The 11,573-nt window shown below is 40.6% G+C and overlaps 2 protein-coding genes across 2 annotated transcripts in view; one reads left to right on the top strand and one right to left on the bottom strand.

Moving 5' to 3' along the window:
- Positions 1–2,639: 2,639 nt before the first annotated feature.
- LOC105054330 (oleosin 16 kDa) lies at positions 2,640–3,422 on the top strand. The gene has a single exon (XM_029267282.2). It carries the CDS (start codon positions 2,692–2,694, stop codon positions 3,073–3,075), a length of 384 nt encoding a protein of 127 aa, XP_029123115.1. The 5' UTR covers positions 2,640–2,691; the 3' UTR covers positions 3,076–3,422.
- Positions 3,423–5,716: 2,294 nt separating this feature from the next.
- Positions 5,717–11,573, bottom strand: part of LOC105053949 (ubiquitin carboxyl-terminal hydrolase 3) — an 8,717-nt gene continuing 2,860 nt past the window's right edge. Inside the window, exons 4-9 of the mRNA XM_010935296.3 lie at positions 10,178–10,289; positions 9,874–9,932; positions 9,690–9,764; positions 8,492–8,540; positions 8,302–8,378; positions 5,717–6,093 (exon numbers count right to left, since the gene is read on the bottom strand). Of these exons, the coding sequence (XP_010933598.1) occupies positions 6,001–6,093; positions 8,302–8,378; positions 8,492–8,540; positions 9,690–9,764; positions 9,874–9,932; positions 10,178–10,289 (465 nt within the window). The 3' untranslated portion in view covers positions 5,717–6,000. The remainder of the gene's footprint in view (positions 6,094–8,301; positions 8,379–8,491; positions 8,541–9,689; positions 9,765–9,873; positions 9,933–10,177; positions 10,290–11,573) is intronic.

Raw genomic sequence — 11,573 nt, forward strand, 5'->3', positions numbered from 1 at the left:
GTTTGAATTCAAATTTGATTTGAATTCAAATGTGTAACTACTTATCTTTATCCTCTCACGCAGATAAGACACGTTTTGAACTATTTTAAAAGAGATAGGGAGCTGGGGCGTGCGTAGAAAAATTTTGAGAAAGAAAGTGGGGCGTGAGGAAGCCTTGTGCGTGAGGTGAAGGTCCAAAACCTTCCGAGAGAAAAAGAAAGAAAAGAAAGAAAATTGGGCGCAGAGTTTTTTGTGTGTACCCTAGGGTTTCTACCTAGGGTTCGGGAAGTGAGATTGGTGTGCCACGAGTGTCGTGAGTCTACCAAATTTCAGGAAGAGATCCATCAGCCTCTCAACCAATCGTGTAGATGATCCAGAGCATCCGAGGAGTCGGCACACATCGATCGAAGGAGTTCGATCAACATCAGCCATCAAAAGGGTGAAATCACGAACTAGCATTCGTGAGGAGCCGATCAGACGGGAGCTTCTTGTGGACGATCCGCAGAGGCCAGACACTAGTGTGGCTGCGACGTGATGATCAGAGTCTCCCGACAGTGATCAGATTGCGGTGATCGACTACCCACAAAAGGTGATGTGTTCTGAACACAGTATAGTAAAAAGTTTACTGTTTCAAATTTGAATTTCAAATTTAAATGCATGCTGTTGTATCATATTTAGATCCTAGTGTAGGGTTAATTAGTATTAATTAATAAGATTAATTAATAATTTTACTGTAAAATAGTAATTTTGAAAAAGTTTTAAAATTATTATTTTGCCCCTGCACTGAATTTTCGCTTCAGATAGACCCTACCACGCATGCGGTGTACTTAATGATTTTGGGATGGTTTAATCTAACGTAACTTATTATCACGGTGCGTAGGTGGCCGCTCAGGATATGGCTCCTGAATGATGTGATTTGATGTGACTCGATGAGACTGCATGACGGCCATGCCCGACTTTCGATTGCCCGGCCAATGTCTGTGCCTTGGGATCCTGGCCCACGAGTGAAAATCATGGTCGACGGGAGAATGGGAACCTAGAATTGAGACTGGACTTGGTGTGAGTCGAAAGAAGAGGACCCATAAGTCGGCTGAGTGAATCCATTGAGTGCTACCGCCTAGTTGGCCTGGGGCAACCAGTTATCAAAAAGGGAGCTCGCTAGAAGCCAGCCGACATGTGAGTCGAAGGAAAAGGATCCATAAGTCGACTGAGTGAATCCATTGAGTACTGTCGCTTAGTTGGCCTGAGGCAACCAATTGCCAAGAAGGGAGCTTGCCAGAAGCCAGTTGGTAGAGTCTCGACCGCTTGGGGGGCACCGAACGATCTTTTGGGAGCCAAGAGCTAATCAATCACAAGGATAGCTAATGAGGGGTCGGTGGTGACGAGGGAGTTTAGTTCGCTGGGCTTAGGCTTCTTGGGTCTTGAGTTTCTTCACATTATCATTCAAACAGAATTTTCCCTAATAGTATCTATTTCTTTTTCTTCTTGAATTCACCAGCAAGGGTAGCTACATCTAAGACCAAAATTCATGACATAAGTTTGTCAAAAAATGAAGCATTAATTGGGAAATTAATGATAACTGAATTTTTTCTATGAATAGTATCAAACTATCATCATCAACACTCTGAAAGCTTGAACTTGTGCATACTTACCTCTGCATTATTATTATTTTTTTTTTGTACAAGAGTGGGCAATTATATCATTTTAGTGTAAGTACAATTCATAAAGTCAAAAAATAAAAGATCATGCAGGACCTATAGGCATATCTTATCATATCGTCAGATCCAGTCTTCGATGTGTTCAGCAACATGTGATCTAATCTGTCATACTGCTCGTCTTTCGAAAGTTATATCGAACAGACACCGCAGTGGACTCATGAAGAAAAGTTTAGATCATATCATGGAAGAGCAAATGGGCCTCTCGTTGCATCATATTGTTTCGGATCTAGCTGATAACGATAGTCGAATTCTCTCAATACAAATTCTCTCTGCTTGCAGTTCTTATCTGACATAGATATTATTGACCTGTAAGCATATATCAGGTCATCAGTGCATAGCTATGCGGTCATTCAAATCCTCATGTAACCATCCAAGTCAAACGATTCTTACCAAACTAGTACCAAATGATCTGTCATCAAGTAGTATGTTGGTTTTGATCAATTGATTGCTTATAACCGTATTATGATAGCTGGAAGTTTGAACTTTTCTTTTTTTTTTTTTTCTTTTGAGAGAAAAAAATACTTTCATATATATTTGATTGGGGAGGATCAGGGCTTGCTTATCTACGCTCTGCTTGGTTTTTTGGTCCTTTACAATATCTATGTTGCACGATGCACCGTGCTACCACATCATCTATTCTGGAGATGGACGGCTGTGGATCCGCTCACTGAGCCGACTCTGGTTTGCGCACCGGTCAGTGAGTCGACTCGGTTGCTTCACCCCCGCCGGCTGAATCCAATGGAAACCTCTCGATTTTCTTCCATACCTCGGCAGGGTCGCCTATAGCTGCCAAACCGAGCCCGCACGTGTCACGTCCTCACACAATTCACTACCATGCAAACCGCCCAGCATGAGACACCCCTCGGCACGTGCCTCTCCACGTGTCCCACCCCACCCCACTCTCTCTCTCTCTCTCTATAAGAACCCACCAACTCACTCCGCGTCCGCATCCTTCCCTCAGGTGATAAAGAGTGAAGAGGGAGAGGTCGAGCAGATGGCGGAGCAGCAGCCGACGTCGCAGAGGGTGGTGAAGGGGGTGGCGGCGGCGACCATTGGCGGATCGCTGCTGCTGGTCTCGGGGCTGACGCTGGCGGGGACGGTGATCGGGCTGGCGGTGGTGACGCCGCTGCTGGTCATCGTCAGCCCGGTGCTGGTGCCGGCGGTCATCGCCGTGTTCCTCCTGGTGACGGGCTTCGTCACCTCCGGCGGGTTGGGGGTGGCGGCGCTCTCGGTGCTGTCCTGGTTGTACAAGTACCTCACCGGCAAGCGCGTACCGGGGTCCGAGCAGCTGGAACAAGCACGGGCCCGGCTCGCCTCCAAGGCCCGCGACGTCAAGGAGTCCGCTCAGCACCGCAGCGAGCAGGCCCAGACCTCCTAGATAAATAAAAATCTCCCCTCGCTTCACTTTGTCCGGTTGGAGCTTGCACACTGCCACTGGATTCTTGGGACCTTCGAGATCTTATTCGCTTCTTCTATATTCTACTGTTTCTATGTTTTATCAAGTGTCTTCGTGGATATCCTTTATTTGCAGCTGTTTCTCCTCGTAGCGTGAGTGTTGTTGGGTGCTGAGGGTGATAAAGTTTACTTGCTTTAGTTTGGTATATACCTGTTCTCTCCTATTGCCGACATTGTTGAATAAATTGTGGTTGCTGTTTGTATGATCTTATTATGGGACTGTAGATCCGTTTATATGCAATATAATATGGGATGGATGTTTGGTTTTTATGTTGCTGCTATCTACATGTTGCACTTGTTACATATTTTACTCACAATGAGGGGGGGGGAGGGCAGGGCTGGGATCCGATTCTTGGCTCAGCTGGTTATCAGAGAATGGCCTGATCTTGTTGTTTCACTGGAGAAGGGGAAGAGAGGATTTAGCAAATTGGGTGGACGGAAGAAAGAGAATGGGGAAGGAGCAGCTGGTTGTCATCTTGCGTCCAGGAATGGACACGTCGTCGCTCATCCACTTCAGTTCAAGATGAGGTGTCGAGTGACTTGCAATGTTCGGACACATGCAGCTGGAGTGGCAAACAACATGGCGTCGGAACTTTGGCTGCAATTTTGAAAGCTAACGAGTTAAAAACCGACAAGCAGCCTTTATTGAAGTAACAGCAGTTAAAATGTACTTTGGCGGTTACGCACCGTACGCCGCTTCTGCTTTAAGATTAATGCAAGACTTTGTAAAATGTCAAAATATTTTTCTACATGGTGGCTCTGAATTTCTAAATCATCTCTCTTTCTCAAAGGATATAGCATGCGAGCCAAAGCAAACAACGGATCAATTCCATAAGATTAACTTATTGAAGCGTGCCTACGCTAAGCATCCACACATTTCTCGACGCAGAGGTGTGGCTCATGCAGTCTGAGCGAGAAAAGTGCGATTTTAGCCGCCTCTGATTTTTCATTGTAGACGGTAGCAGATGCAACATTTTAGTCTGCCGAGGCCCAAGAGACAACAAAGCCACCTTGGGCTTCAAAGAGGACGATATCGGAGCGCCATGCTCCGCTTCAGATAATGCCAGTGAAGGACCTAGTAAAATAGCAACTTGACTCGTGATCAATCCGACAATCATCTTTTCACTGCAGGGACTTTAGGAGTCCGGGTTGTATCTTTCGATGTTCTATCACTACGCTTATCGTTGGATCGTTCTCAGCACAGATCTCAAAGCATTCTGGACTAAACCTTCCATCATCCGTATGGATCCGGAAGAGATCATTGCATGATCCAATGGTGGATTTGCATCAAGGAAGGTGAATCCCATGAAAGATACAATCTCCATCTGGACTTTAAATAGGCAAACAATTTCCATCATTGCGCTTTCTGATTGGACTTTGAGGATTTGGGACACCTGAGATTCCTTTCTTACTCCTAGAGCGTATAAGAGAGTCTTCTTCTCCTGAGAGCTCCCACCCTTGATATTTCTGAAAGTCAATTTTGATGGCAATGTGTTTAACAAGAGAGATGGCGCCGGCTTTATGATTCATGGCCCTGACTCTCAATTCATTGCAGTTAAGGGTGTTCGACTTGTGGATACTACAGTGTCCATTGCATAGTTGAGAATGACTTGAGAATGCATCGTCTATGCGAGGATGATTCTTAGGACTAACCAGCTGGTTGTGGAGAGGGACTCGCTAACAGTAGTGGGTTGGATGCAGGGATCTTGCAATCGTATTGCTATTTATAACCTCCTGATGCGTGAAATTCAAAGTTTGGTGCGGAGAAAGCTCTCCTGTGACATTGGATGACCTTGTTTGTTGCTCAGCATTTTGATAGAGTTTAGAATGATATATCTCTGTTACTGATATCCTTTCAAAACATTTTTTTTTTCTAATTTCTTAGATTGTACTCATATTAAAATTGTATGAAGCTACCGTCTTGCCAAAAAAAGAAAAAAAAAAACTACAGGTTCACGTAAGTCACCTACACATTCTTGCTTTTACGTGGATCTTTTAGGTGCTAGCAAATAATCCATGGATGATCACTGCTTCCACCAATGCCCATCAAAACAACCTCTTTTTATACCTGTCCTGGACCCAAGAAACATCATACTCCCATAGAACTTTTCCAAGATACCAAAATGACTTAAGACGTCCATGTTAGAAGGTATTTCAGCATGCATTAGTTCCTTCAGGTTAAAGCAAATCTTGATAAAGTTTTCTCAAAAGGATTCTTGATGTAGACGGGGCCAACTTAGGTCCAGGCGCACCGTCGAGCTCACCGTAGAATTATTTCCACTATTTCGGCAAACGAGGGGTGAGGACACCGTCAAGTTCATATATTTGTGTAACGTTTTAGCAATTTGGAAAAAATCCAAACAGACTAATCAAACTCTTCACGTAACGTTCTTTTCCAAATCTGTAGGACGAGATTATACTCTAAAGCATCAAAGAATAGACCAAAATGCAGCTGCTAGAAGGCTAGCTGCCAACAATCAGAAAAACGTTGGAACGGGAGTAGAACTGCAATGCAAGGCTTGACCGTAAAGTAATGATACCCCTCTAGTGTTCTTGCAGCTCGGTTTCTGCCTCCACGTTATCATGACATGGAGATAAAAATCTTTTAAGCACAAATGTTTGAGAGTACCAGCACATGTACTGGCATGGCACGGTAATCAAAACAGCAGCACTGACTGCTTCACTGCAAACTTCAGGACACCCTCGCCATTTGGTAAAGATTTCTATCAACTCATGGACGATTACAATGATATTAAGTTAATGAGAGGGCCCCGTAAAAAACGATAGTATGCCGCCAGATATGGACTTTCATATGGAAAGATGAACTGGATGCTGACTGGCTTCAGTGTCAATTACTTTGTTTCTTTGAGAGTGCCATGACATTGAAGTTCATCGAGTCAGGATTTTTCTGGATCATAGCTTTTATAACCTTTGCAGCATCCTGTCAAAAGATAATTTGCAAAGGCATTACATAGGATACAAACAAAATGAACCACAGAGGAGATATGCATATAAAAGAATGTATAAAACCAATCATGCAGGTGGAAGAGAATGCATCCGGTAATTCCATGGCACTTGGAATGCCAAAAGCACCAAAAAAGCAATCTTTTTTTTTTTTTTTAACATTAGATTTGAACTGTGCTATGTTCTAGAAAAAAGCTAAAATTTTAAGTCTACTCTTGATACAAATTCTTTAATATTAAAAACCTTTTAAACTTTTGTCCCACCAAGTTATGCATTATATCACGAGCACTCCATTCATCAAATTAAAAGCAACATTTTCCATTTTCATGGTTGTCAACGTTGCACACTTTCCCATCGTTAAGGCAGAGACATAGGACCTTGAGGTGATGATCTTCTGCCAGCCAGTCCATTACAGAACATCCCCATTGTTAGGGCTTACGAAGCAATAGATCACCAGTTGGTTGCATTTTATTCACAAATCAAATTTATATGACGATCCACACTGTTGAAACCAACATTCCTTGGAAATTCTAACAACATCTTACTTTGATTATTCTATTGTTAACTTAGTGTATCCTATTTAACCACTGGTCTTTATTCATGGCAAAATGCTAAACTGAAGAGCAATTCACACAGAATCCTGAAGAAACAGGAATAGAACCCAACTACTCAATAGGGGTTGAAGATCATGTTCCTAGTTGGCAGGCCACCTAAAAGCAGAAAATTCTGGGAGTTCTAACCCTACTTCAGGGTTGTCCAGAACTGCGATTGTACTGAGAATTAGTGGAACATAATTTTGGATGAGGCTCCAATATCATGGCAAAGGCATAAACAAGGGGGAGCCTCTTTCAATTTTAATTCACTACACAATATCGACAAAGAAATTCCTATATAAAAACATGTGGATGATATGGAAGAGTGTTTCTAGAATGGTAAATGTCTGTTTCAAGGCTTTGAGATGAGAAAAATTTCGTAAGACAACAGAAAATAAAATGTTAAGTAAATAAAAGCATAGAGCCATAATGTGAAGCCATGAAGCATAAAAGCAAGGAAGAGAATGATAAGACGAATGGGAAAACTAATGATGATAGGGTTGAAATGAGTCAATTCAAGGAACCACAGTAAGAATCTATGTTACACGGACTTGGGTATAAGTGCCAGGTGCAGGTATGTGTCAAAATTTCAGATCCTTCTAATTTTTATACATTTCTTCTTTCACATCCATACCGTAGTGTTGACGACAATACCCATTTATTGGTATTGGGTTCAGACATTTAAAGTAAAGCACTGGTTTGGGTAACACAGCTAAGAATAGAGTGAAAAATAACTATTGGTTTGGAAAAATGGACAAGTGCTAGTTGGCACAGCACTGAACAATATGTACTATTCTACTGCCTTATTGATATGTAGCAGTGGCTTTATGCCATTTGTCTGCAAGTACTTGGCATGCTGCTGTGCCAGCATGCATCCAGCATTGGCACAGAATGACACAGTTGAACATAGCATGCGATGTAATACGCCAGAGCCAAAACAGCAATCCACAGCCATGTGATACTTCATCCTTGAGTGCAGATGCAGCAAATATTCAAGAAGACAGAATCAGGACAAGTAGAACTTGGGAAGGATTTGAGAAGAAATGGATGTTGACAGATCAATGTAGGCCATCAATTAAAATGAAAGGACAAGAATTCATAAAGTTAACCAAAATAATTTTAACAATTGTGGGAGATGATCAAATGTTGTTATAATTTCCTAGAGAAAATGGTATGCACCTCCACCAAAAGATAAATCAGTTTGCTTGGACAAGATCAAAGTATCTACACAACTAGATACTACTGTGATGCATAGCTTAAAATGAAAGCAATATCAACCAGAAGGTAGGACATTGCATTTAAAATAATAATGATGATGATAAAAATAAAAATAAAAGAAATGGTTGATAACATCATGAATAGCTGTATAAAATAATTATTATTTTCAGAAGATCTCTCACAAAAGTACTTTCTTATCCTATTAATTATTTGTTGCTTACTTATTTCCATGTCCTGAAAACAGAATGGCTTCCCTTGCAAAATCATGATTTCATAGTATATCTATAAGACTATATATCTATTTTGGCTAATTAGTCAGCAAAGGATAGAAGAGCACAGACAATAAGAAAAAGGATTATCAAAAGAACAAGTACCTGCAACAAGCTACTAGGTGATGAGGAACCGTGAGATGTTGGTTGAGACTTCATCCCATCAAGCTCATAAAGCTCCCCTACAATATGGCATAGAAACAATAATATGGTTGCTTAATTTTGACAGCAAAAAATGATCCATTTGAGAGGTAAGTGGAAAAAAAAAATAACTTAGAGAAATTGTCATCCTTACCATCAACACATGTGAAGCAAATATAATGTTCATCTACATTTAAAGAAGCCTGGCGAAAAAAAATCAGGAGTCAAATACAAGGTATGATTCACGGTTTACTCCAAACAGAATTACCAACTAAATGTCCCTTACAAGAATAGCAACTCAGGACAGGTTAAACCTGAACCTGACCTGACCCAACCCAATAAGGTCAAGAGGGAAAACATGTAATGAACTTGGTTTGGCTTTTGAGCCTTCAAATTAAAAGCTGATTCCAAGTAGTTCATGTCAGGGTCAATCAAATACAATCCAGCTCATATTGAGCAAATATTGTACTCCCATCAAAACCCAATTTAGATACCACCCAGATACATATAAGTTATCTTCATCTATTAGCACCTCAATTTTTGATTTACTCTAAAAGAGACCAATTTAATTCTTTGCTCATTTAAACCAACAAGATCATAAATTATCATAAATCTGCATAGGGGTGACAAAAGAAGATGTTGGCACATAATTTCCACTGCAATTGTTTTAATCCATTGAAAAGGGGAGTCAAAATTAGGGTGGCAAAAGGTTGGATATGGGTCGGATCGGCCCATACCTGTACCCGCTTTACAAGTAAAAGCCTCATACCCATATCCGCCCCGTATCCACCTCGGATCGGGTCAAATAAAGATGCTGGTCGGGTCAGATAGATAAGAGAAATTGGTTAGATCGGGTCGGGTACATGTAAATAATATAAAATCATTATAATTTTGAAAGGATGATATACATTAAGGTTATATCGGATCAAGTTCGGATCGGAGCATACTATTATCCGTATCTGACCCGAACCTGCTTCAGGTATTTTTTTTCTAGAACCCATACCTGCCTCAAGTTGCAATCAAGTCGGGTAAAACCGCCCCATTCGGGTCAGGTTGGATCGGGTACCTAGTGGGCTAGCTAAAATTGCCGCCCCTAATCAAACTTGACCTGTCTTGCAAACTTGGAGGTTAACTGAATTCTGGGAATATTAAGATACAACTACAACAGACTGAAGCTGTTATCCTACTAATAGAAATATGAGTTGTAACAACTTGAACAAGCTGCCAAAAGCGAGATTGACATATATTAATTGCAGAATACGAGCTCAATCCTTAGTATAAAATGTCATGATAGAGGCTAACTGACAGTATGCTACTCATTACACGTTAAAATCAAAATAGTGAAGTATCACCTCTGTATCCCCAGCAGTAGCTGCTACAGAATGGGCATCCTCCATTTCTCTGTCTTTTTCAAGGAAAGAAGCACGCTGAAGAACACAAGCATAATATAACAGACAAAAATTAATGAACAGAGAGAGAAATACACAATGCAGAAATCAGTAGCTAAACGAATTTGGAGCAAAGGTTGATAAAAACCTCATATGGATCCATGTTAGCCGTTGACTTGTAGAACCTATCAAAATATGAGCCCTCAACTGGAAAAAGGAAAAATCAACAAAGAGATAATGCAGTTTATAAAAAATTAGCCATGAACATTAACAATCAATGAATTCAAGCTACTGTTCTGGCTATCAGATCCAACTACTATTGAAATCTGTTAAATTCAGTAACAGGCAAAAAGGACCCTTCACTTGAGAAATGCATGTAGCATTATGTGCAAATACAAGAAAGAAACCACCATCCAAAAGCCACATAAACCTGATGCATAGCCTGAACTTACCTAGTTTAATTTCAGATGTTGCATTCCCTATAGCATGAAGAATACCAATGGTTCCACAAGCATTACCAACTGTTTGCTTTAAAAAATACACATTTTTATTTGGCTCCTGCAACTGAAGAGACACATAAAGTTAGATAAAAAAAAAAAAATTCAATGCAATATTGGCACCCACAAATATTGTCCTTCTGTCAGAGGTTCTCTTTATAAGCCAAATTCATCATTCCTCCCTACAAAGGGCCATATCATTCATCATTATGAGCTTCCTCAATTCTCATTCAGCATCCATGTAGTTTCTTCACATTTCTCCTCCGAACATCAGACAATCCCCCCACCCCTTCCCCTCTTTTCTTTTCTCCCACAGGGCAAAAATGAAAAAACATACTCTGAAGACAATTGCTAGCCATTATCGCCTGAAACCACTATTTTTTTCTGCCCCAAGATGAATTTACTAGGTGTTCCTTAAGTTATCCATTAAGTTTCAAAACCTAACCACTATTCGTTCTTCAGACCCATTTTAACACTATTGAGATTAAATCCAATGTACCATATATTTCTCCATGACACAACCAAGATACAGAATGCTATCATTTTTAATGTATTACTCACCTGTTATGACCAACAAACATTAGGGACACCTTTTCCAGATCCATGACATGGAAAATCTCCTAGAACATGAGAAAAATCAAACATACTATTATAAAAGATAGGAAATGTTTCAAGCTAACATTATGATGTTGAACTCGTACAGCTCAACTCCTTAAGATCATTGATTTAGGATCACAGCGTACCATTCCACAGAGTATGGTCAAATACCAGGCTAGACATGTATACACATGATTCAGAGGTACGTGCCGGCCAGACTGCTATCGACCAGCATGGATCATTTATTTTGCTATGTGCTTTGAGACATGAGTGGGCATGTAATCAGCACCACACAGTACCATATCATACCATATGGTACCATCTTGAGGCTGGCAAAAGCATGGAATGTAAACCTTGCCCAAGACTGTGTACCAAGGATTGAACTTAGTCCCATATTTATCCTTCCTGGATCAAGTGACAAATAAATATCTGTTTTATTAGTAGACAAGTTTGCAACTCAAGATTTTGAGGTTTTCAATCATTAAGACTGATGTGAATTCTCACCCAGTCTAGATGCACTCAGGTACGTAACATGGTTCTAAAGAAACACCAAAGTCATCGAACAATACGTGCCCAGCTATGCCACTATAATGTGCCCCGACAAAATTGGCTAGCATAGCTATAGGTCATTTGCTATTATGAAATGCAGATCTCAAACAAAGTGACTTTAGATTTCACCTTTATTTGATCAAAATGAATCTCAATTCTAAAATAAATGAATCACACTATAAATCATTTCGAATCTTGATAAGCA

The sequence above is a fragment of the Elaeis guineensis genome, chromosome 11, assembly GCF_000442705.2.
Source record: "Elaeis guineensis isolate ETL-2024a chromosome 11, EG11, whole genome shotgun sequence".
In the NCBI taxonomy this organism is placed as follows: domain Eukaryota; kingdom Viridiplantae; phylum Streptophyta; class Magnoliopsida; order Arecales; family Arecaceae; genus Elaeis; species Elaeis guineensis.